Raw genomic sequence first — 20,140 nt, forward strand, 5'->3', positions numbered from 1 at the left:
AAGACCACCTCCCTTTCATACGAGGCCTTCCTACTCTGCTGCAACATTGCTTCCATCAGGCGAGAAGAAACAGCGTGGCACTGCTGGTAGGGAGCTCCAGCATGAGGAAAGAAACAGGTGGGGAGTAGAGGAGGTGAAGGCAGTTTAGAGAGAAATGACTGCAGTTATGTTATCTGACAGCCTCATGCAAACCATGTCAGTGGTTACCCCAGTGAGCCATGCCTTGCAGAGGCATCCCAGCAAGTCCCTGCAGCCCCGAGTCCTGGCTGACAGCACACGCTGATGCAGCTGTTCTCCTCCTGCCGACATCAAGACTTTGCAGATAATCAAAGAGACAATTTGGAACAGGAGACCATGTTAAATTTGGTGTTCCCCCCCCCCCCCAAAAAAAAAAGGGGAGGGGGAATTTTCTAAGTGAGCAGTCACCCAGGGCATCTCTCAGGCTGAAATTTCTCATGTCAGAACACGAACAGGTCACACTTAGCGAAGCCGTGCAGCTCAGGGAACAAAACCTCCCTTCCTGCAATCGGCAGCTTGATTCTTTCTAGTCTTGGCTTTAGAGCACTATGCGGAGTTTATTATAATTCTCTTGAATAGTAAAGGCTCACCCTGAGCACTCTGGTGCACAAGTATCCAGGAAAGCCCTGCTGGGGCTCTTGTAGCCACTTGCCGCAAGACACTTTCCTGATTGAATTCCTACTCCTACCATGCCAGACCAGATATTCTTTCGGATCCCCTGGCAAAGCTAATGGGCTCTGGGCTGGCTGCATTAGACCTTCTGCCTCAGCACCAGCAATGAGCCTGAGGCTACCAGGTAGCTGAAGCACATCCTCTCCAAGCAGCCCCATTCTGGAAGCATTATAGATTTGCAGTTCACCTCCTTAGATATATATGCAACAAGCAAAGCATCATTAGAAGCACAGCGTTTATGAGGGTTCTGAAAAATCACTTTTTTTTACTCCTTAGCTAGTGCAAAGACACCACAGATATGAGAAAAATGGTCAATCCTTTGTAGCATTTCCCAGTTCATTGTTCTTACTACTGTAGTCTTCTTCAGGCTTCACTTCAGAGTTGTGAAGGGCATCCCAAGTTCTCCTCCTCCAACTCAAATCTCTTTTCTTGCGTTACAGATTATCTACTATGATCCCCCCCCCAAAAAAAACCTTTTCATCTGTACTTCCGCAAAGAGAAAAAAATCTTTTTTCTTAAAATTTCCTATTTCCTATGTCAAGTGTGTCCTGACATCTGAACATCTTTGTTGGATGATCCTCAGAGAATTTTGTTTGATGACCACTCTCCTGGGGACCAGAAGTGGAAGACCAGTTGGCCTGCAGCAGGAACCATCTCCCTGCGTATCCCATTAAAGCAATTAATCAAATTATAATAATCTTTCTATGCTAGAAGGCAGGAATTTCTCCCATCATTTTTTGTGGTTCATCTTTTTGTGGTTCTACTTCCCATCAATGGGGGCTGTTCAGCCACGTCCTGGGAAGCAGGGCCTCAATATGCGTGGTGGTTTTTCAGGAGGGCAGACGCTTCCACAACAAGAGCCCCCCCCGCCTCCTTCCCCTTTCCCACCTTTTATTGCTGAGTGTGAAATCACATGGCATGGAATATCCCTTTGGTCAGTTTAGGTCAGCTGCACCGGTGATGTCCCCTCCCCGTCACTTGCCCACCCCCAGCCTGCTGGCTCTTGGGGCTTGGAGGGAGTCTTGATGCGGTGCCAGTATTGCTCACTAATAGACAAAACACTGGTGTGATACCAGTGCTCTTTGAGCTACAATTGCAGAACACAGCACTGTATGGGCTGCTCCAGGGAAAGTTAATTCCATCCCAGCCAGACCTAGCGTAAGGCAGGTTTTAACTCCTGGCTTGAGTGTAGTTCGTTGCAGACTGTGTCTGTTTAGGTTTCTTCTTTCACTGGAAAGATCATTGTCTTCTTTTACTTTGACTTTACTGTTTTTATCAACAAGAAGAGTATTACTAAACTCCCAGTCTATGTCAAAAGGTGTCACATCTTTACTTCTAGAAAGGAGGACGGTACTGGTGCTACTTCCAAAGAGTTGTTCCATTAAATTAGACTTCTTTCCTTTCTTAGTATTGACATCTGCGTTTTCCTTGATATTTTCATCTAAGTAATCACTTTTTTGATTAAGTCACCTTGATCTCCCTGATCCTTTTCCAAAGGAAGGTACCTAACTGCCAAATGTTAACTCTCTACTTTAAATCTACAGTCCTTAGCTTTCTCTGCTTCTGCCCTTGTACTTTTGTGGCATCATAAAATGGGTTGGCTTACTAGAGAGTCCTTCAAAGGTTTTGTTGGCCAAAGAGCTGTAGCCTGAGAGTCAGAAGTCTCCTCCATACTACAGGAAGAGAGAACACCCCCAAGGGTAAATTACCCAACATTTTGATATTTCTCTTAGGTATCAAAAAAAACACACACAAAAAACACCAGCATGAGTGAATGAAAGAAAACCAAGCACGGCATGCCAGAGCTAGTCAAACAATTCTGCCAGTTAGCTCTAAGAGAGAATTTGAAGTTAGCTGAGTAACGGAGAATAAAAATGAAAAACCAATGGTCTCTCTGTTTGAGGGCATTTATTATCTACCACAACGGTCTGCCCAAGAACTTGTCCCTAAGGACACCAAGTTCTTTCTGGGAGAGGTTGTGCACCACCACCAACAGAATCTCAGCAGATTCCGAGGACTCTCTGGTGGGTCTGTTGGGGTAAGGAAAGCCAGGAGGCCGGCTTGGTTGCCTTGGTTTCCGTATGCCCACACATGGAGACGGTAACCTGGACACTGTGGACTGACTGTGTGCTCACAATGCAGACAGGCAGGTTAAAAGGCGGCGCCTCTTCCTGCGGCCATCACTTCTTGGAAGTGAGATTGTGACGGACGAGGTAGGATGAGGCTTTTCTCCAATGCATACTGTGAACTGTCGATCTAGCTTCACATTCATTAGTCAAATGAGACCAGTGAATAAGAGAATGTTTAAATTTGCCTTCCTTTCAACAGGCACGCAATGTGTGCAGCAGAGTCACAAAAGGAAAATTCAACTGAGAAGAGCCAAGCGGTAAGATTAGCTCCTTACGAATACACAAGTTTGTGCATTTTTTTGGACGTAGGTGGTCTAGCGCAAAGCCTGATACTCTTCATGTGATAAATGGGTGAGAGGGAGCAAAAGAAAAAAAAAAATGAAATGCTTCAGATACTTGTGGCTCTGCTTACCTGCAGAAGAAAAACTGCACGCTCTTCCAGTGACAGTGTCAGAAGCGTGCAGCTAGCTCTCACGTGCACTTTCAGGGAGTCTTTAGTGGAGAAGAGATCCTCTAGTACCGTGGCCAGTGAATATTAGTCACCAGACAGAGGGAAGAACTGAAGCAGCTTCTGGTTCTCTCTCTCGCAACCCTCTGCCTTCCTGCCCAGCATGGCCATCGAACAAAAAGCAGCCAAGCCCTTAGTTTGTGCCTTCCTCTGGCACGTTTTAAGCATGATAACTTTAGAAGTGGCCAGCAAAAGTTAGGAAGTACAGTCGGCAAAGGCGGCATGAAATGCTAAAGGCCATTGAAGCCCAGCTCCATACCTCTTTGGGTTTTCGTATTCCCCCAATTTTCTTCCTGCATTTTCATAAGGGCTAAGAAGGTTCTACGAAGCCTGGGAAACGATTCAAGGCCCTGACAGTGTCAGACGTGCAGTCTTCACCAAGTATTTGACTTAAGAATGAATTGCCCTCAGCATTCTGTAGTGATTTAAGCGGCCATGAGCAGGCGGCAAAAGTGGCTTAAAGTCAGGATGAGGCCTAAAGTCAAATTCTTTGCTGACAAGTGCACATGTCCCAGGGGAATTTCCTTCATGAGTACCCTTGGGTTGCAGAAACCTAGCGCTTCTCCTGTGCTTCTTCCTCCCCCATGAAATACTGCAAACCACTCAAACCCTGGTCTGAAATACAAGCTATGTCATGAGGTACCCGTTGCATTGGCAGGGCGCGATGGAGCTGCCCGACTTGACCGTGCAGAAGAGCTCTGTGAAGCTCCTCATGAAGAGATGGGAGTCCGCCAGTGCTCTGACACCTAGCCTGGCCTTCCAACGCCTGCCAGCCCCACGGTCCCTGGCACCAGAGAAAGCCAGCCCAGGCAGCACCGTGGAGGAAGCCGCGGCAGACAGCGGGAGGGCGGACGTCACCCTGGGTGGCCCTCGCCGGACTGAGACCTTCCCCATCTCTGTCAAGGAGCTGCAGAGCCACTTTGAGACCCTGGGTGGCAGGAAGGTGAGTGCACGCAGGTTCCGCAGCTGAAAAGGATTCCCGCGCTCTCACTGAGGACTTGGAGAACACTACTGCCAGAACAGCACCCCCTTCCAATCTGCTGCCTCTTCATATCCTTTCTGCCCCCTGAAAGCCCTACCTGGCTCCTCCCAGTAGCTTCTAGCTCACATCCCCTCCGTGTCTTCCAACAGGAAGCGGAAAGTGGCAAAAGCTCACTGCCACCAGCACTGGCCACTCAGCCTGGGAGCCAGACGGACATTTCTCTGATGGAAGTGTCCAGCGTGAAACGGGGGAGGGCAATCTTTGAGAAGATGTCCTCAGGCAATGGACAGACCACCAACACTGAAGGTTAGCCTTACCACTTGGATCGGATTTCTCCCTTTAGTTCAATGCGCTCCATCTCTGAGGTGACAAGGGGCAAGCACACTCACCTCATCAGGGCAGCCCCCAGGCCGCCCAGGGAGAGAACGTGGTGTTCTTCTCAATGCAAAACAAGCTTTCCAGCCTTCTCCATTTTGTCTTTTGCATTACGGAGGAGTGCCTGATGCCCATTAAATACTTTTTGAACAAAACACAACAGAATGGTGTCTTATGTTTTGAGAAGATAACTTTTGATGAAGACAGCCCAGATTACAAATATGATATCAAAACTATGGGCAGCATTCATCAATTACGAAAAAGTGGTATCTTCATTTTCTTCTTTGGTGAAGATAGGTTGGATTTAGCAACTTGTTGCTTTGGTAACAATGCGTTAACTTTTATTAGTTAAAGGCATTCTGGTTTCCACAAATTAAATGCTCCGTACTTTATGTGTTCTAAAGTAAAAGTACGACACAGTTGGCAAAATGTTGGCAATACTGTTTGTTTTGCTTACTGCTTTTCTTTCAAGCTTTGAAACACATGCACCCATCTCCCTCTCCCCAACTATGACGTCTCTTTGTGGTTGCAGTGGGTGGCTGCAAAGCTGTAGGAGGACTTCCAGAAGACAGCCCTCCCAACACCGGCAATACACTGACGGAATTCCAGGAGAATGTCTCCTTGAAAGACAAAATGGCTCTGTATCAGGCTGCGGTGTCAAAGGCAGAGAACAGCAACCGCTTTGCCAATGTAAGATACCAATGTCTCAATATCTTCTTAATTCTACGTTTGCTTTGCCCAGGGACAGATCGTAACCATCTTTATTTCTACAAGCAAGCTATCAGGTGGATCATAGGGTGGATCAAAATTTAAATCCCAAATTAGGAAACCTACAGAGCAAACATAGTCATCCATCAGTCTCTCTCTCTACCAAATGAGGTTTTTCACGCTAGATGCCTTTGGTCTTTTGGACAATCCCCATTGCTTCATGGAAGTGCTCTTCCTTTCAGTCCACCTTTGCCTGAACTTCATGTATGAGGATCATGGGTGAGAGAGAGATCAGCAACACGGTTATCCTATGATGACAAAACAAGGCAGTTTCCTTACCACAACAACTATTCTCTATCGCCAAATAATAAAATCCTATTCAGGAGCACAGTGACTTCAGAGCTCTTGCTGCTCGAACTGAAGACTTTGAAAGTACCGCATGATAAAACAGCTCAGCTATGGGTGCTCAGGTAGCCCAGAAGCCACCTGAGGGAAGCAGCCAACAGCCACGCTCGCCTTCAGAGTCCAGGTGTTTTCAAACCACCGCAATTCCTGCCCACTGGCTTCTTGATTTCCTAATTGCCCTTGTGTATTTGGAACAGATTCCTGCGGTTCTTTGGGCCAAGAAGGTTCCAATTCCCTCCTCCCAACACTGCCAGCAATGGTGCTGTTAGCTCTCTCTCCCCAAAAGGAAGAACTGGAGGAAGCCTGACCCAACCGAACTGTGTTGAGAACATATGAACTGCTTCATTTACACCCTATAACACCTTGCCCTTACTTGTTGAAATGGATGGTATGTTCTTACTGCAAATGGAAAACACCTGGCCTTATTTGATCACTCTAGACCTCAGAGGAAATCAAGTCCTGCACTGTGCCCGGCGGCCTGGCTGCAGTGAGGAAACACTTTGAGAATGGGCAGATGACCCCTTCAATGACCACCTTCGCTCACTCCCAGCACCAGCACAAAGCTGCAGAGGTAACAATGGCATTTTGAATACTAACAAATTAGGTTTCCCCTGTTAAAGAGCTCGAGAGGAAAATAACATTATTTGCTTGATTCCAGGATTCACCATTCCCGGTGTCCCTGGAAAAATTTGCACCCCATTTTCTTTTCAACTCGCCCTCCTCGAGCCTCACCTAACTTTAACGGTTCAAACTTCTCATCACATGGGTTCCTTGTGGTGCTCGTAATCCCCTAAATCATCACGGTACACTGCCATAAAGGAACCATTTGGGCTTAACACCTCTTAAAATAGAACTGATTTGTGACAGCCCTTCACAGGCAGAAACACAAATCCAGATTACTGTTAATTATGTGATTCTTTGTATTTGTTTTCAGGAGACCTCAAGTACCACTCAGCTCCCACTATCAAGCAGCACCAGGGAAGCTGAGTGCAGTGCGACGAGCTCCAAAGAAGCCCCACTAGAAGCCTTTCAAAGCAAAGAGGTAACTTTGTCAATTAACAATTATATCATTTGGCAGGTATGGTTTTAAAACAGTGTCCTAGACAGGGTTGTTTGGATGTGGTAATGAATGGGGCTTCCCACTCAGACTTCTCTGTGATGTTTCAAAGACAGCAGCCGAAATATGGAGTATTCTTCCATGTTGCACTAAATCCCGCAGTAACGTGAAGGTTTTGTGCACAGGTTTCTCTCGGGGAGCAAGTGACTCCAGAGACAAACGGGGCTTCTACACTCACCCGGCATACTGATGAAGCAGGTAAGAAGTGGCTTGAGAGTAATGGCTCCCAAAGGAGCACGACAAACCAAGTTCTTGGCAACCGTCTTTACTGGCACAAACGTGGGGCTGCTTTTAGGATACAGATACAGGACATTGCTCCAAGTTGTTCAGTGCCTCCTTCCTCAGCTAAGCACATTCATTGGTCTCAGTGGGACCTAAGAAACAGGTTTCCGTGCTGGTACACAGAGAGGAGTTTGGCAGAAGGAGGTAGCTTCAAATTTGTGCTGAGCTGCTGGAAAGAGCGGGGCATTTTAAGAGATGTCTGAAGACACACGAAAACCCTTGCCCCTGTATAGCCGAAACTGTGGATGATAAAAGCTCAATTTATAGCCAAGCGGAACAGGCCTGGAGAGCACGATCACGGTGCTGAGGTGCTGCTTCCGCAGTCTAGTCCTGGTATTAGAATTCACGCGTTTGGTTAACACAAAGACCTCAGTCCTGTGCGAGCCCTGACATTCAGGCAATTCAGGTACGGCAAAACAGCAGGCCATAGATAATGTGTCCCTCAACACTTCTTCCATCCATTTCCTATGTATTTCTTCTCTTCATATTGTCCGTTGTTCATTTACTTTTTTTTTTTTTTTAATAATAACAGTAATTATTATTCTTTCCATTGCAGTAAGCAATGCAGCTGTGGACGTGGAGGTCCCAACCACTTCCACAGAGGTTTGTGACCATCAGACGGAAAGGACAGCAGAGGAAAACGCTGTTCCCATAGACAGAGAGACTGCAACATCTGTACCAGATGGCAAGGTCTGTGCCTTTATAGTAAGAGTAGACATCAGTCTGTCAAATACAGTCTGAATTTCTATTTTTACAATGTAGTTGCAACTGAAAATGCAACCTGTGAAAGCAGTAGGAATATACGGAGCTTAGCAATGACGGGCACACAAGGTGGTATTTAGTACAACCTGTAATTCAGCAAGTACTTCTACTACATGACAAACACAACTGAAAGTTGAACTCACACGCTTCTGCTTTTCCTTTCCTTCTCTGATGAAGGAAGCCTCTTCTTTCCCTGCTTTCAGTCTCTAAAAGGCTATGTTTTCTGTCACCAGTTCCTCAGATGCACAGAAATTCTCAACTTGAGGAAAAACGAAGACAAGCGTCAAAATGTCGAGGGCTATCTGGACCAGGCAATTCCACTGGCACTGCCGAGCGAAGCACTGCACCAGCCCAAAAGCACCATGCCGTCTGCTCTTGCCAGAATGAGAGCCATGAATGCAATCATCAAGAGCCATGCACATTCTGTAAGACGGCCACGTCACCAAGGAGCTGCTGGGCTGCCAGTTCTAAGTGTATGTGCACAAGAAAATGCAAAGGTTCAAAGAGGCGCCACCTATTCAGACGAGATGCTCCCTAAGCCTGGGGAGCCGCAGATGAGGGAGCCACTGAGACAACCCAAAAGCAGAAGCAATTGTGCGGCTTCCAGAATTAAGGCCATCAACGACATCCACAGGAACCTACACCATTCTCAAAGGCGTCCAAACCAGGAAGGGGCTGCTTTTCTGGTGGAGGATGCGCAAGGGTTCAAAACAACAGAATCCGGCCTGAAGAACAAAGACGCAAGCGTCACAGTCTCTGTGTTGTGCAGTAATGCACAACAAGTTGACAATAAAGAGATGAAGTGACTCAAAACTAACAGACTTGTCTGAACTTTTGCTGCCTGTCTCAACAGGTTGGAGCATCAGGCGGGGAGAAACTTCATGAAATATAACGAGGGCAAGTGTAGAGCCCTGCATCGGGGCAAGAACAACCCCAGACACCAGGATAAGTTGGGGACTGCCCTGCTGGAGAGCAGCAAAGGGGAAAGGGACGTGGGCGTCCTGGTGGAGAGCCGGCTGACCATGAGCCAGCACTGTGCCCTTGTGGCCAAGAAGGCCAATGGCATCCTGGGGTGTATTAGCAGGGCTGTGGTTAGTAGGTCGAGAGAGGTTCTCCTCCCCCTCTACTCTGCCCTAGTGAGACCACATCTGCAATATTGCGTCCAGTTCTGGGCCCCCCAGTTCAAGAAGGACAGGGAACTGCTTGAGAGAGTCCAGCACAGAGCCACGAGGATGATTAAGGGAGTGGAGCATCTCCCTTTCGAGGAAAGGCTGAGGGAGCTGGGTCTCTTTAGTTAGAGAAGAGGAGACTCAGAGGTGACCTTATTAACGTTTATAAATATGTAAAGGGAGAGTGTCAGGAGGACGGAGCTAGGCTCTTCTCGGTGACATCTAATGATAGGACAAGGGGCAATGGGTGTAAGCTGGAACATAGGAGGTTCCACTTAAATGTGAGACAAAACTTTTTTATGGTGAGGGTGACCGAGCACGAGAACAGGCTACCCAAAGGAGGGTTGTGGAGTTTCCTTCTCCAGAGACACTCAAAACCTGCCTGGACGCGATCCTGTGTGACCTGATCTAGCTGCTCCTGCTCCGGCAGGGGCATTGGACCAGACGATCTTCCAAGGTCCCTTCCAATCCCTAACATTCAGTGATTCGGTGATTCCTAGGCGTCTCAGCAGTCTTCTAGCATCTTTCTTTGGCAAAGGCATGTCTGAAAAGAAAAACTGTAAAAATCACAGTCAGGGGAAGAGCTCTGGATCTCCAAAGTACCAATCTGCAGGTCTTATATATGGGCTGCCATTATGTCAGGATAACAACAATCTGCTGCCCAGGAAGATTAATCTTACTTTGAATTCAGTACGCACCGCAATACTATGCTCCTCAGAAAATCAGGACAATTATTCCCAGGTTTTGTGATTACCACTCGTTAAAGTGAGGATTTACTGGATTAGGTTTTGGATGAACTCTAGATCTCAGAGTGTACCTTATAATTGAGGAGAAGATAGAAATATCAATATAGCATTGAATTAAATATTTTCAGTGAATGTTGTAAATGTTACTCGTGCTTTTTTCCCCTGGATTGAAGGCGTAGTGTCACGAGGATGCTTAACAACTAAAGCAAAACTGCATCCTGTGACAGCATATACAGTGTATTCACTGGAAGCAAACAAACTCCAAGACAATATATTTTATTTTATTTTATTTTATTTTATTTTATTTTATTTTATTTTATTTTATTTTATTTTATTTTATTTTATTTTATTTTATTTTATTTTATTTTATTTTATTTTATTTCATTTTATTTTATTTTATTTTATTTTAATTTTATTTTATTTTATTTTATTTTATTTTATTTTATTTTATTTCATTTTTTTCTGAAGACATTAGAGTATTCTTAAGAAGAAGACTTTCATCCGAGGTTTGTGCATTTCCTTGACAGAAAAAAAAAAAAAATCCATCTTGCAGTTCATTCCAGGACTGATCATTAGTTGAAAGCCTTTGCATTCAAATATCTGAGATTTGGATAGAGGATGCCTATACGCACATGGGAGTGGAGTGGTGCCATGCTATGAGTGAGAATATGGACACTTCTGGTCTAAATTCTGTCAGCAGCCGGTGGGACTCAGAGAAGACCTTCTGTACCTCTCATTTTCTCAGGGTGTTCACATGGGTGCTGTGAAGCCAACAGGATTAGAGAGCACGCTGAGGCAAAATTTTCACTAAAACCTGGACATCATTGCTGTTATTCTAGAAGATAGTTTATGAGACAAAGAAAAATGGGTACCAAGCAAACAAAGTAATGATTGCTGGCTAAATAAGAATTATTGCCAGGGCTTGGTGCTTGGTTCACACAGGCAGTTCAGGGTTTAGTTTCACGAGAATTCAAGATCCTCTCAGAGCAACGTGCAGCTTTTTGTGGTTGCTTGGAATACCGGGGGCAGCCGATACCCAGGGTAAAAGAAAAATGTAAGCCACTAAGGGGTGATGGTGGGAAGATAAAGATCAGCTTGGAGCACTTGGCAGCTCAGAGGAGATGAGAATGGACAGTGAGAAAACCCTAATGACTCTCAGAGGAGAAGCAGTAAGAGCAGGAAAGGCACTTGCAAACCCTCCCCAGCCCAAGCAGCCAACAGCAGACGCGAGGAGGACTTCAGAGCAGGCAAGCCTTGTGCTCTGGGCTGCCGCAAGGACCCCTGACCAGGCCAACCAGGTACAAGTGTCTTGGTGCCAGGCCGCTGGCCAGAGCACTTGAGTACATCCATGTTAGTGCTCATGTGTGGGTGAGGAGTGGAAGGGAAACCACTTTTGAAGTAAGACCACCTCCCTTTCATACGAGGCCTTCCTACTCTGCTGCAACATTGCTTCCATCAGGCGAGAAGAAACAGCGTGGCACTGCTGGTAGGGAGCTCCAGCATGAGGAAAGAAACAGGTGGGGAGTAGAGGAGGTGAAGGCAGTTTAGAGAGAAATGACTGCAGTTATGTTATCTGACAGCCTCATGCAAACCATGTCAGTGGTTACCCCAGTGAGCCATGCCTTGCAGAGGCATCCCAGCAAGTCCCTGCAGCCCCGAGTCCTGGCTGACAGCACACGCTGATGCAGCTGTTCTCCTCCTGCCGACATCAAGACTTTGCAGATAATCAAAGAGACAATTTGGAACAGGAGACCATGTTAAATTTGGTGTTCCCCCCCCCCCCAAAAAAAAAAGGGGAGGGGGAATTTTCTAAGTGAGCAGTCACCCAGGGCATCTCTCAGGCTGAAATTTCTCATGTCAGAACACGAACAGGTCACACTTAGCGAAGCCGTGCAGCTCAGGGAACAAAACCTCCCTTCCTGCAATCGGCAGCTTGATTCTTTCTAGTCTTGGCTTTAGAGCACTATGCGGAGTTTATTATAATTCTCTTGAATAGTAAAGGCTCACCCTGAGCACTCTGGTGCACAAGTATCCAGGAAAGCCCTGCTGGGGCTCTTGTAGCCACTTGCCGCAAGACACTTTCCTGATTGAATTCCTACTCCTACCATGCCAGACCAGATATTCTTTCGGATCCCCTGGCAAAGCTAATGGGCTCTGGGCTGGCTGCATTAGACCTTCTGCCTCAGCACCAGCAATGAGCCTGAGGCTACCAGGTAGCTGAAGCACATCCTCTCCAAGCAGCCCCATTCTGGAAGCATTATAGATTTGCAGTTCACCTCCTTAGATATATATGCAACAAGCAAAGCATCATTAGAAGCACAGCGTTTATGAGGGTTCTGAAAAATCACTTTTTTTTACTCCTTAGCTAGTGCAAAGACACCACAGATATGAGAAAAATGGTCAATCCTTTGTAGCATTTCCCAGTTCATTGTTCTTACTACTGTAGTCTTCTTCAGGCTTCACTTCAGAGTTGTGAAGGGCATCCCAAGTTCTCCTCCTCCAACTCAAATCTCTTTTCTTGCGTTACAGATTATCTACTATGATCCCCCCCCCAAAAAAAACCTTTTCATCTGTACTTCCGCAAAGAGAAAAAAATCTTTTTTCTTAAAATTTCCTATTTCCTATGTCAAGTGTGTCCTGACATCTGAACATCTTTGTTGGATGATCCTCAGAGAATTTTGTTTGATGACCACTCTCCTGGGGACCAGAAGTGGAAGACCAGTTGGCCTGCAGCAGGAACCATCTCCCTGCGTATCCCATTAAAGCAATTAATCAAATTATAATAATCTTTCTATGCTAGAAGGCAGGAATTTCTCCCATCATTTTTTGTGGTTCATCTTTTTGTGGTTCTACTTCCCATCAATGGGGGCTGTTCAGCCACGTCCTGGGAAGCAGGGCCTCAATATGCGTGGTGGTTTTTCAGGAGGGCAGACGCTTCCACAACAAGAGCCCCCCCCGCCTCCTTCCCCTTTCCCACCTTTTATTGCTGAGTGTGAAATCACATGGCATGGAATATCCCTTTGGTCAGTTTAGGTCAGCTGCACCGGTGATGTCCCCTCCCCGTCACTTGCCCACCCCCAGCCTGCTGGCTCTTGGGGCTTGGAGGGAGTCTTGATGCGGTGCCAGTATTGCTCACTAATAGACAAAACACTGGTGTGATACCAGTGCTCTTTGAGCTACAATTGCAGAACACAGCACTGTATGGGCTGCTCCAGGGAAAGTTAATTCCATCCCAGCCAGACCTAGCGTAAGGCAGGTTTTAACTCCTGGCTTGAGTGTAGTTCGTTGCAGACTGTGTCTGTTTAGGTTTCTTCTTTCACTGGAAAGATCATTGTCTTCTTTTACTTTGACTTTACTGTTTTTATCAACAAGAAGAGTATTACTAAACTCCCAGTCTATGTCAAAAGGTGTCACGTCTTTACTTCTAGAAAGGAGGACGGTACTGGTGCTACTTCCAAAGAGTTGTTCCATTAAATTAGACTTCTTTCCTTTCTTAGTATTGACATCTGCGTTTTCCTTGATATTTTCATCTAAGTAATCACTTTTTTGATTAAGTCACCTTGATCTCCCTGATCCTTTTCCAAAGGAAGGTACCTAACTGCCAAATGTTAACTCTCTACTTTAAATCTACAGTCCTTAGCTTTCTCTGCTTCTGCCCTTGTACTTTTGTGGCATCATAAAATGGGTTGGCTTACTAGAGAGTCCTTCAAAGGTTTTGTTGGCCAAAGAGCTGTAGCCTGAGAGTCAGAAGTCTCCTCCATACTACAGGAAGAGAGAACGCCCCCAAGGGTAAATTACCCAACATTTTGATATTTCTCTTAGGTATCAAAAAAAACACACACAAAAAACACCAGCATGAGTGAATGAAAGAAAACCAAGCACGGCATGCCAGAGCTAGTCAAACAATTCTGCCAGTTAGCTCTAAGAGAGAATTTGAAGTTAGCTGAGTAACGGAGAATAAAAATGAAAAACCAATGGTCTCTCTGTTTGAGGGCATTTATTATCTACCACAACGGTCTGCCCAAGAACTTGTCCCTAAGGACACCAAGTTCTTTCTGGGAGAGGTTGTGCACCACCACCAACAGAATCTCAGCAGATTCCGAGGACTCTCTGGTGGGTCTGTTGGGGTAAGGAAAGCCAGGAGGCCGGCTTGGTTGCCTTGGTTTCCGTATGCCCACACATGGAGACGGTAACCTGGACACTGTGGACTGACTGTGTGCTCACAATGCAGACAGGCAGGTTAAAAGGCGGCGCCTCTTCCTGCGGCCATCACTTCTTGGAAGTGAGATTGTGACGGACGAGGTAGGATGAGGCTTTTCTCCAATGCATACTGTGAACTGTCGATCTAGCTTCACATTCATTAGTCAAATGAGACCAGTGAATAAGAGAATGTTTAAATTTGCCTTCCTTTCAACAGGCACGCAATGTGTGCAGCAGAGTCACAAAAGGAAAATTCAACTGAGAAGAGCCAAGCGGTAAGATTAGCTCCTTACGAATACACAAGTTTGTGCATTTTTTTGGACGTAGGTGGTCTAGCGCAAAGCCTGATACTCTTCATGTGATAAATGGGTGAGAGGGAGCAAAAGAAAAAAAAAAATGAAATGCTTCAGATACTTGTGGCTCTGCTTACCTGCAGAAGAAAAACTGCACGCTCTTCCAGTGACAGTGTCAGAAGCGTGCAGCTAGCTCTCACGTGCACTTTCAGGGAGTCTTTAGTGGAGAAGAGATCCTCTAGTACCGTGGCCAGTGAATATTAGTCACCAGACAGAGGGAAGAACTGAAGCAGCTTCTGGTTCTCTCTCTCGCAACCCTCTGCCTTCCTGCCCAGCATGGCCATCGAACAAAAAGCAGCCAAGCCCTTAGTTTGTGCCTTCCTCTGGCACGTTTTAAGCATGATAACTTTAGAAGTGGCCAGCAAAAGTTAGGAAGTACAGTCGGCAAAGGCGGCATGAAATGCTAAAGGCCATTGAAGCCCAGCTCCATACCTCTTTGGGTTTTCGTATTCCCCCAATTTTCTTCCTGTACTTTCATAAAGGCTAAGAAGGTTCTACGAAGCCTGGGAAACGATTCAAGGCCCTGACAGTGTCAGATGTGCAGTCTTCACCAAGTATTTGACTTAAGAATGAATTGCCCTCAGCATTCTGTAGTGATTTAAGCGGCCATGAGCAGGCGGCAAAAGTGGCTTAAAGTCAGGATGAGGCCTAAAGTCAAATTCTTTGCTGACAAGTGCACATGTCCCAGGGGAATTTCCTTCATGAGTACCCTTGGGTTGCAGAAACCTAGCGCTTCTCCTGTGCTTCTTCCTCCCCCATGAAATACTGCAAACCACTCAAACCCTGGTCTGAAATACAAGCTATGTCATGAGGTACCCGTTGCATTGGCAGGGCGCGATGGAGCTGCCCGACTTGACCGTGCAGAAGAGCTCTGTGAAGCTCCTCATGAAGAGATGGGAGTCCGCCAGTGCTCTGACACCTAGCCTGGCCTTCCAACGCCTGCCAGCCCCACGGTCCCTGGCACCAGAGAAAGCCAGCCCAGGCAGCACCGTGGAGGATGCCGCGGCAGACAGCGGGAGGGCGGACGTCACCCTGGGTGGCCCTCGCCGGACTGAGACCTTCCCCATCTCTGTCAAGGAGCTGCAGAGCCACTTTGAGACCCTGGGTGGCAGGAAGGTGAGTGCACGCAGGTTCCGCAGCTGAAAAGGATTCCCGCGCTCTCACTGAGGACTTGGAGAACACTACTGCCAGAACAGCACCCCCTTCCAATCTGCTGCCTCTTCATATCCTTTCTGCCCCCTGAAAGCCCTACCTGGCTCCTCCCAGTAGCTTCTAGCTCACATCCCCTCCGTGTCTTCCAACAGGAAGCGGAAAGTGGCAGAAGCTCACTGCCACCAGCACTGGCCACTCAGCCTGGGAGCCAGACGGACATTTCTCTGATGGAAGTGTCCAGCGTGAAACGGGGGAGGGCAATCTTTGAGAAGATGTCCTCAGGCAATGGACAGACCACCAACACTGAAGGTTAGCCTTACCACTTGGATCGGATTTCTCCCTTTAGTTCAATGCGCTCCATCTCTGAGGTGACAAGGGGCAAGCACACTCACCTCATCAGGGCAGCCCCCAGGCCGCCCAGGGAGAGAACGTGGTGTTCTTCTCAATGCAAAACAAGCTTTCCAGCCTTCTCCATTTTGTCTTTTGCATTACGGAGGAGTGCCTGATGCCCATTAAATACTTTTTGAACAAAACACAACAGAATGGTGTCTTATGTTTTGAGAAGATAACTTTTGATGAAGACAGCCCAGATTACAAATATGATATCAAAACTATGGGCAGCATTCATCAATTACGAAAAAGTGGTATCTTCATTTTCTTCTTTGGTGAAGATAGGTTGGATTTAGCAACTTGTTGCTTTGGTAACAATGCGTTAACTTTTATTAGTTAAAGGCATTCTGGTTTCCACAAATTAAATGCTCCGTACTTTATGTGTTCTAAAGTAAAAGTACGACACAGTTGGCAAAATGTTGGCAATACTGTTTGTTTTGCTTACTGCTTTTCTTTCAAGCTTTGAAACACATGCACCCATCTCCCTCTCCCCAACTATGACGTCTCTTTGTGGTTGCAGTGGGTGGCTGCAAAGCTGTAGGAGGACTTCCAGAAGACAGCCCTCCCAACACCGGCAATACACTGACGGAATTCCAGGAGAATGTCTCCTTGAAAGACAAAATGGCTCTGTATCAGGCTGCGGTGTCAAAGGCAGAGAACAGCAACCGCTTTGCCAATGTAAGATACCAATGTCTCAATATCTTCTTAATTCTACGTTTGCTTTGCCCAGGGACAGATCGTAACCATCTTTATTTCTACAAGCAAGCTATCAGGTGGATCATAGGGTGGATCAAAATTTAAATCCCAAATTAGGAAACCTACAGAGCAAACATAGTCATCCATCAGTCTCTCTCTCTACCAAATGAGGTTTTTCACGCTAGATGCCTTTGGTCTTTTGGACAATCCCCATTGCTTCATGGAAGTGCTCTTCCTTTCAGTCCACCTTTGCCTGAACTTCATGTATGAGGATCATGGGTGAGAGAGAGATCAGCAACACGGTTATCCTATGATGACAAAACAAGGCAGTTTCCTTACCACAACAACTATTCTCTATCGCCAAATAATAAAATCCTATTCAGGAGCACAGTGACTTCAGAGCTCTTGCTGCTCGAACTGAAGACTTTGAAAGTACCGCATGATAAAACAGCTCAGCTATGGGTGCTCAGGTAGCCCAGAAGCCACCTGAGGGAAGCAGCCAACAGCCACGCTCGCCTTCAGAGTCCAGGTGTTTTCAAACCACCGCAATTCCTGCCCACTGGCTTCTTGATTTCCTAATTGCCCTTGTGTATTTGGAACAGATTCCTGCGGTTCTTTGGGCCAAGAAGGTTCCAATTCCCTCCTCCCAACACTGCCAGCAATGGTGCTGTTAGCTCTCTCTCCCCAAAAGGAAGAACTGGAGGAAGCCTGACCCAACCGAACTGTGTTGAGAACATATGAACTGCTTCATTTACACCCTATAACACCTTGCCCTTACTTGTTGAAATGGATGGTATGTTCTTACTGCAAATGGAAAACACCTGGCCTTATTTGATCACTCTAGACCTCAGAGGAAATCAAGTCCTGCACTGTGCCCGGCGGCCTGGCTGCAGTGAGGAAACACTTTGAGAATGGGCAGATGACCCCTTCAATGACCACCTTCGCTCACTCCCAGCACCAGCACAAAGCTGCAGAGGTAACAATGGCATTTTGAATACTAACAAATTAGGTTTCCCCTGTTAAAGAGCTCGAGAGGAAAATAACATTATTTGCTTGATTCCAGGATTCACCATTCCCGGTGTCCCTGGAAAAATTTGCACCCCATTTTCTTTTCAACTCGCCCTCCTCGAGCCTCACCTAACTTTAACGGTTCAAACTTCTCATCACATGGGTTCCTTGTGGTGCTCGTAATCCCCTAAATCATCACGGTACACTGCCATAAAGGAACCATTTGGGCTTAACACCTCTTAAAATAGAACTGATTTGTGACAGCCCTTCACAGGCAGAAACACAAATCCAGATTACTGTTAATTATGTGATTCTTTGTATTTGTTTTCAGGAGACCTCAAGTACCACTCAGCTCCCACTATCAAGCAGCACCAGGGAAGCTGAGTGCAGTGCGACGAGCTCCAAAGAAGCCCCACTAGAAGCCTTTCAAAGCAAAGAGGTAACTTTGTCAATTAACAATTATATCATTTGGCAGGTATGGTTTTAAAACAGTGTCCTAGACAGGGTTGTTTGGATGTGGTAATGAATGGGGCTTCCCACTCAGACTTCTCTGTGATGTTTCAAAGACAGCAGCCGAAATATGGAGTATTCTTCCATGTTGCACTAAATCCCGCAGTAACGTGAAGGTTTTGTGCACAGGTTTCTCTCGGGGAGCAAGTGACTCCAGAGACAAACGGGGCTTCTACACTCACCCGGCATACTGATGAAGCAGGTAAGAAGTGGCTTGAGAGTAATGGCTCCCAAAGGAGCACGACAAACCAAGTTCTTGGCAACCGTCTTTACTGGCACAAACGTGGGGCTGCTTTTAGGATACAGATACAGGACATTGCTCCAAGTTGTTCAGTGCCTCCTTCCTCAGCTAAGCACATTCATTGGTCTCAGTGGGACCTAAGAAACAGGTTTCCGTGCTGGTACACAGAGAGGAGTTTGGCAGAAGGAGGTAGCTTCAAATTTGTGCTGAGCTGCTGGAAAGAGCGGGGCATTTTAAGAGATGTCTGAAGACACACGCAAACCCTTGCCCCTGTATAGCCGAAACTGTGAATGATAAAGGCTCAATTTATAGCCAAGCGGAACAGGCCTGGAGAGCACGATCACGGTGCTGAGGTGCTGCTTCCGCAGTCTAGTCCTGGTATTAGAATTCACGCGTTTGGTTAACACAAAGACCTCAGTCCTGTGCGAGCCCTGACATTCAGGCAATTCAGGTACGGCAAAACAGCAGGCCATAGATATCGTGTCCCTCAACACTTCTTCCATCCATTTCCTATGTATTTCTTCTCTTCATATTGTCCGTTGTTCATTTACTTTTTTTTTAATAATAATAGTAATTATTATTCTTTCCATTGCAGTAAGCAATGCAGCTGTGGACGTGGAGGTCCCAAAGACTTCCACAGAGGTGTGTGACCATCAGATGGAAAGGACAGCAGAGGAAAACGCTGTTCCCATAGACAGAGAGACTGCAACATCTGTACCAGATGGCAAGGTCTGTGCCTTTATAGTAAGAGTAGACATCAGTCTGTCAAATACAGTCTGAATTTCTATTTTTACAATGTAGTTGCAATTGAAAATGCAACCTGTGAAAGCAGTAGGAATATACGGAGCTTAGCAATGACGGGCACACAAGGTGGTATTTAGTACAACCTGTAATTCAGCAAGTACTTCTACTACATGACAAACACAACTGAAAGTTGAACTCAAACGCTTCTGCTTTTCCTTTCCTTCTCTGATGAAGGAAGCCTCTTCTTTCCCTGCTTTCAGTCTCTAAAAGGCTATGTTTTCTGTCACCAGTTCCTCAGATGCACAGAAATTCTCAGCTTGAGGAAAAACGAAGACAAGCGTCAAAATGTCGAGGGCTATCTGGACCAGGCAATTCCACTGGCACTGCCGAGCGAAGCACTGCACCAGCCCAAAAGCACCATGCCGTCTGCTCTTGCCAGAATGACAGCCATGAATGCAATCATCAAGAGCCATGCACACTCTGTAAGACGGCCACGTCACCAAGGAGCTGCTGGGCTGCCAGTTCTAAGTGTATGTGCACAAGAAAACGCAAAGGTTCAAAGAGGCGCCACCTATTCAGACGAGATGCTCCCTAAGCCTGGGGAGCCGCAGATGAGGGAGCCACTGAGACAACCCAAAAGCAGAAGCAATTGTGCGGCTTCCAGAATTAAGGCCATCAACGACATCCACAGGAACCTACACCATTCTCAAAGGCGTCCAAACCAGGAAGGGGCTGCTTTTCTGGTGGAGGATGCGCAAGGGTTCAAAACAACAGAATCCGGCCTGAAGAACAAAGACGCAAGCGTCACAGTCTCTGTGTTGTGCAGTAATGCACAACAAGTTGACAATAAAGAGATGAAGTGACTCAAAACTAACAGACTTGTCTGAACTTTTGCTGCCTGTCTCAACAGGTTGGAGCATCAGGCGGGGAGAAACTTCATGAAATATAACGAGGGCAAGTGTAGAGCCCTGCA

The 20,140-nt window shown here is 46.5% G+C and overlaps 2 protein-coding genes across 5 annotated transcripts; both read left to right on the forward strand.

The window, feature by feature from the left end:
- Positions 1–2,027: 2,027 nt before the first annotated feature.
- Positions 2,028–10,100, forward strand: LOC136790489 (uncharacterized). Its single transcript, XM_066994637.1, has 9 exons — positions 2,028–3,076; positions 3,986–4,270; positions 4,459–4,615; positions 5,217–5,374; positions 6,237–6,368; positions 6,732–6,839; positions 7,040–7,112; positions 7,753–7,886; positions 8,192–10,100. Exons 1-9 carry the CDS (start codon positions 3,026–3,028, stop codon positions 8,762–8,764), a joined length of 1,671 nt encoding a protein of 556 aa, XP_066850738.1. The 5' UTR covers positions 2,028–3,025; the 3' UTR covers positions 8,765–10,100.
- Positions 10,101–13,655: 3,555 nt separating this feature from the next.
- LOC136790490 (xin actin-binding repeat-containing protein 2-like) lies at positions 13,656–19,819 on the forward strand. Of its 4 annotated transcripts, XM_066994640.1 has the most exons (8): positions 13,656–14,348; positions 15,258–15,542; positions 15,731–15,887; positions 16,489–16,646; positions 17,509–17,640; positions 18,004–18,111; positions 18,312–18,384; positions 19,019–19,819. In XM_066994640.1, the coding sequence occupies exons 1-8, from the start codon at positions 14,298–14,300 to the stop codon at positions 19,201–19,203; spliced, it is 1,149 nt and encodes a 382-aa protein (XP_066850741.1). In that variant the 5' UTR covers positions 13,656–14,297; the 3' UTR covers positions 19,204–19,819. The 4 variants fall into 4 exon arrangements, with proteins under 4 accessions (XP_066850741.1, XP_066850739.1, XP_066850742.1 ...); XM_066994638.1 differs by lacking the exon at positions 19,019–19,819 and having other exon boundaries at positions 18,312–18,693; XM_066994641.1 differs by lacking the exons at positions 15,258–15,542; positions 19,019–19,819 and having other exon boundaries at positions 18,312–18,694.
- Positions 19,820–20,140: the final 321 nt, after the last annotated feature.

Source organism: Anser cygnoides, chromosome 3 (genome assembly GCF_040182565.1).
Source record: "Anser cygnoides isolate HZ-2024a breed goose chromosome 3, Taihu_goose_T2T_genome, whole genome shotgun sequence".
NCBI lineage: Eukaryota > Metazoa > Chordata > Aves > Anseriformes > Anatidae > Anser > Anser cygnoides.

Excerpts from the sequence above, each read along its gene's own strand:
- LOC136790489 (XM_066994637.1), top strand. The coding sequence starts at position 3,026 with ATGTGTGCAGCAGAGTCACAAAAGGAAAATTCAACTGAGAAGAGCCAA. Across the intron at positions 4,616-5,216 it reads ACAGACCACCAACACTGAAG|TGGGTGGCTGCAAAGCTGTA; the intron begins GTTAGCCTTACC and ends TTGTGGTTGCAG. Across the intron at positions 7,113-7,752 it reads CCGGCATACTGATGAAGCAG|TAAGCAATGCAGCTGTGGAC; the intron begins GTAAGAAGTGGC and ends TTTCCATTGCAG.
- LOC136790490 (XM_066994638.1), top strand. The coding sequence starts at position 14,298 with ATGTGTGCAGCAGAGTCACAAAAGGAAAATTCAACTGAGAAGAGCCAA. Across the intron at positions 14,349-15,257 it reads CAACTGAGAAGAGCCAAGCG|GGCGCGATGGAGCTGCCCGA; the intron begins GTAAGATTAGCT and ends TTGCATTGGCAG. Across the intron at positions 16,647-17,508 it reads ACAGCAACCGCTTTGCCAAT|ACCTCAGAGGAAATCAAGTC; the intron begins GTAAGATACCAA and ends TGATCACTCTAG.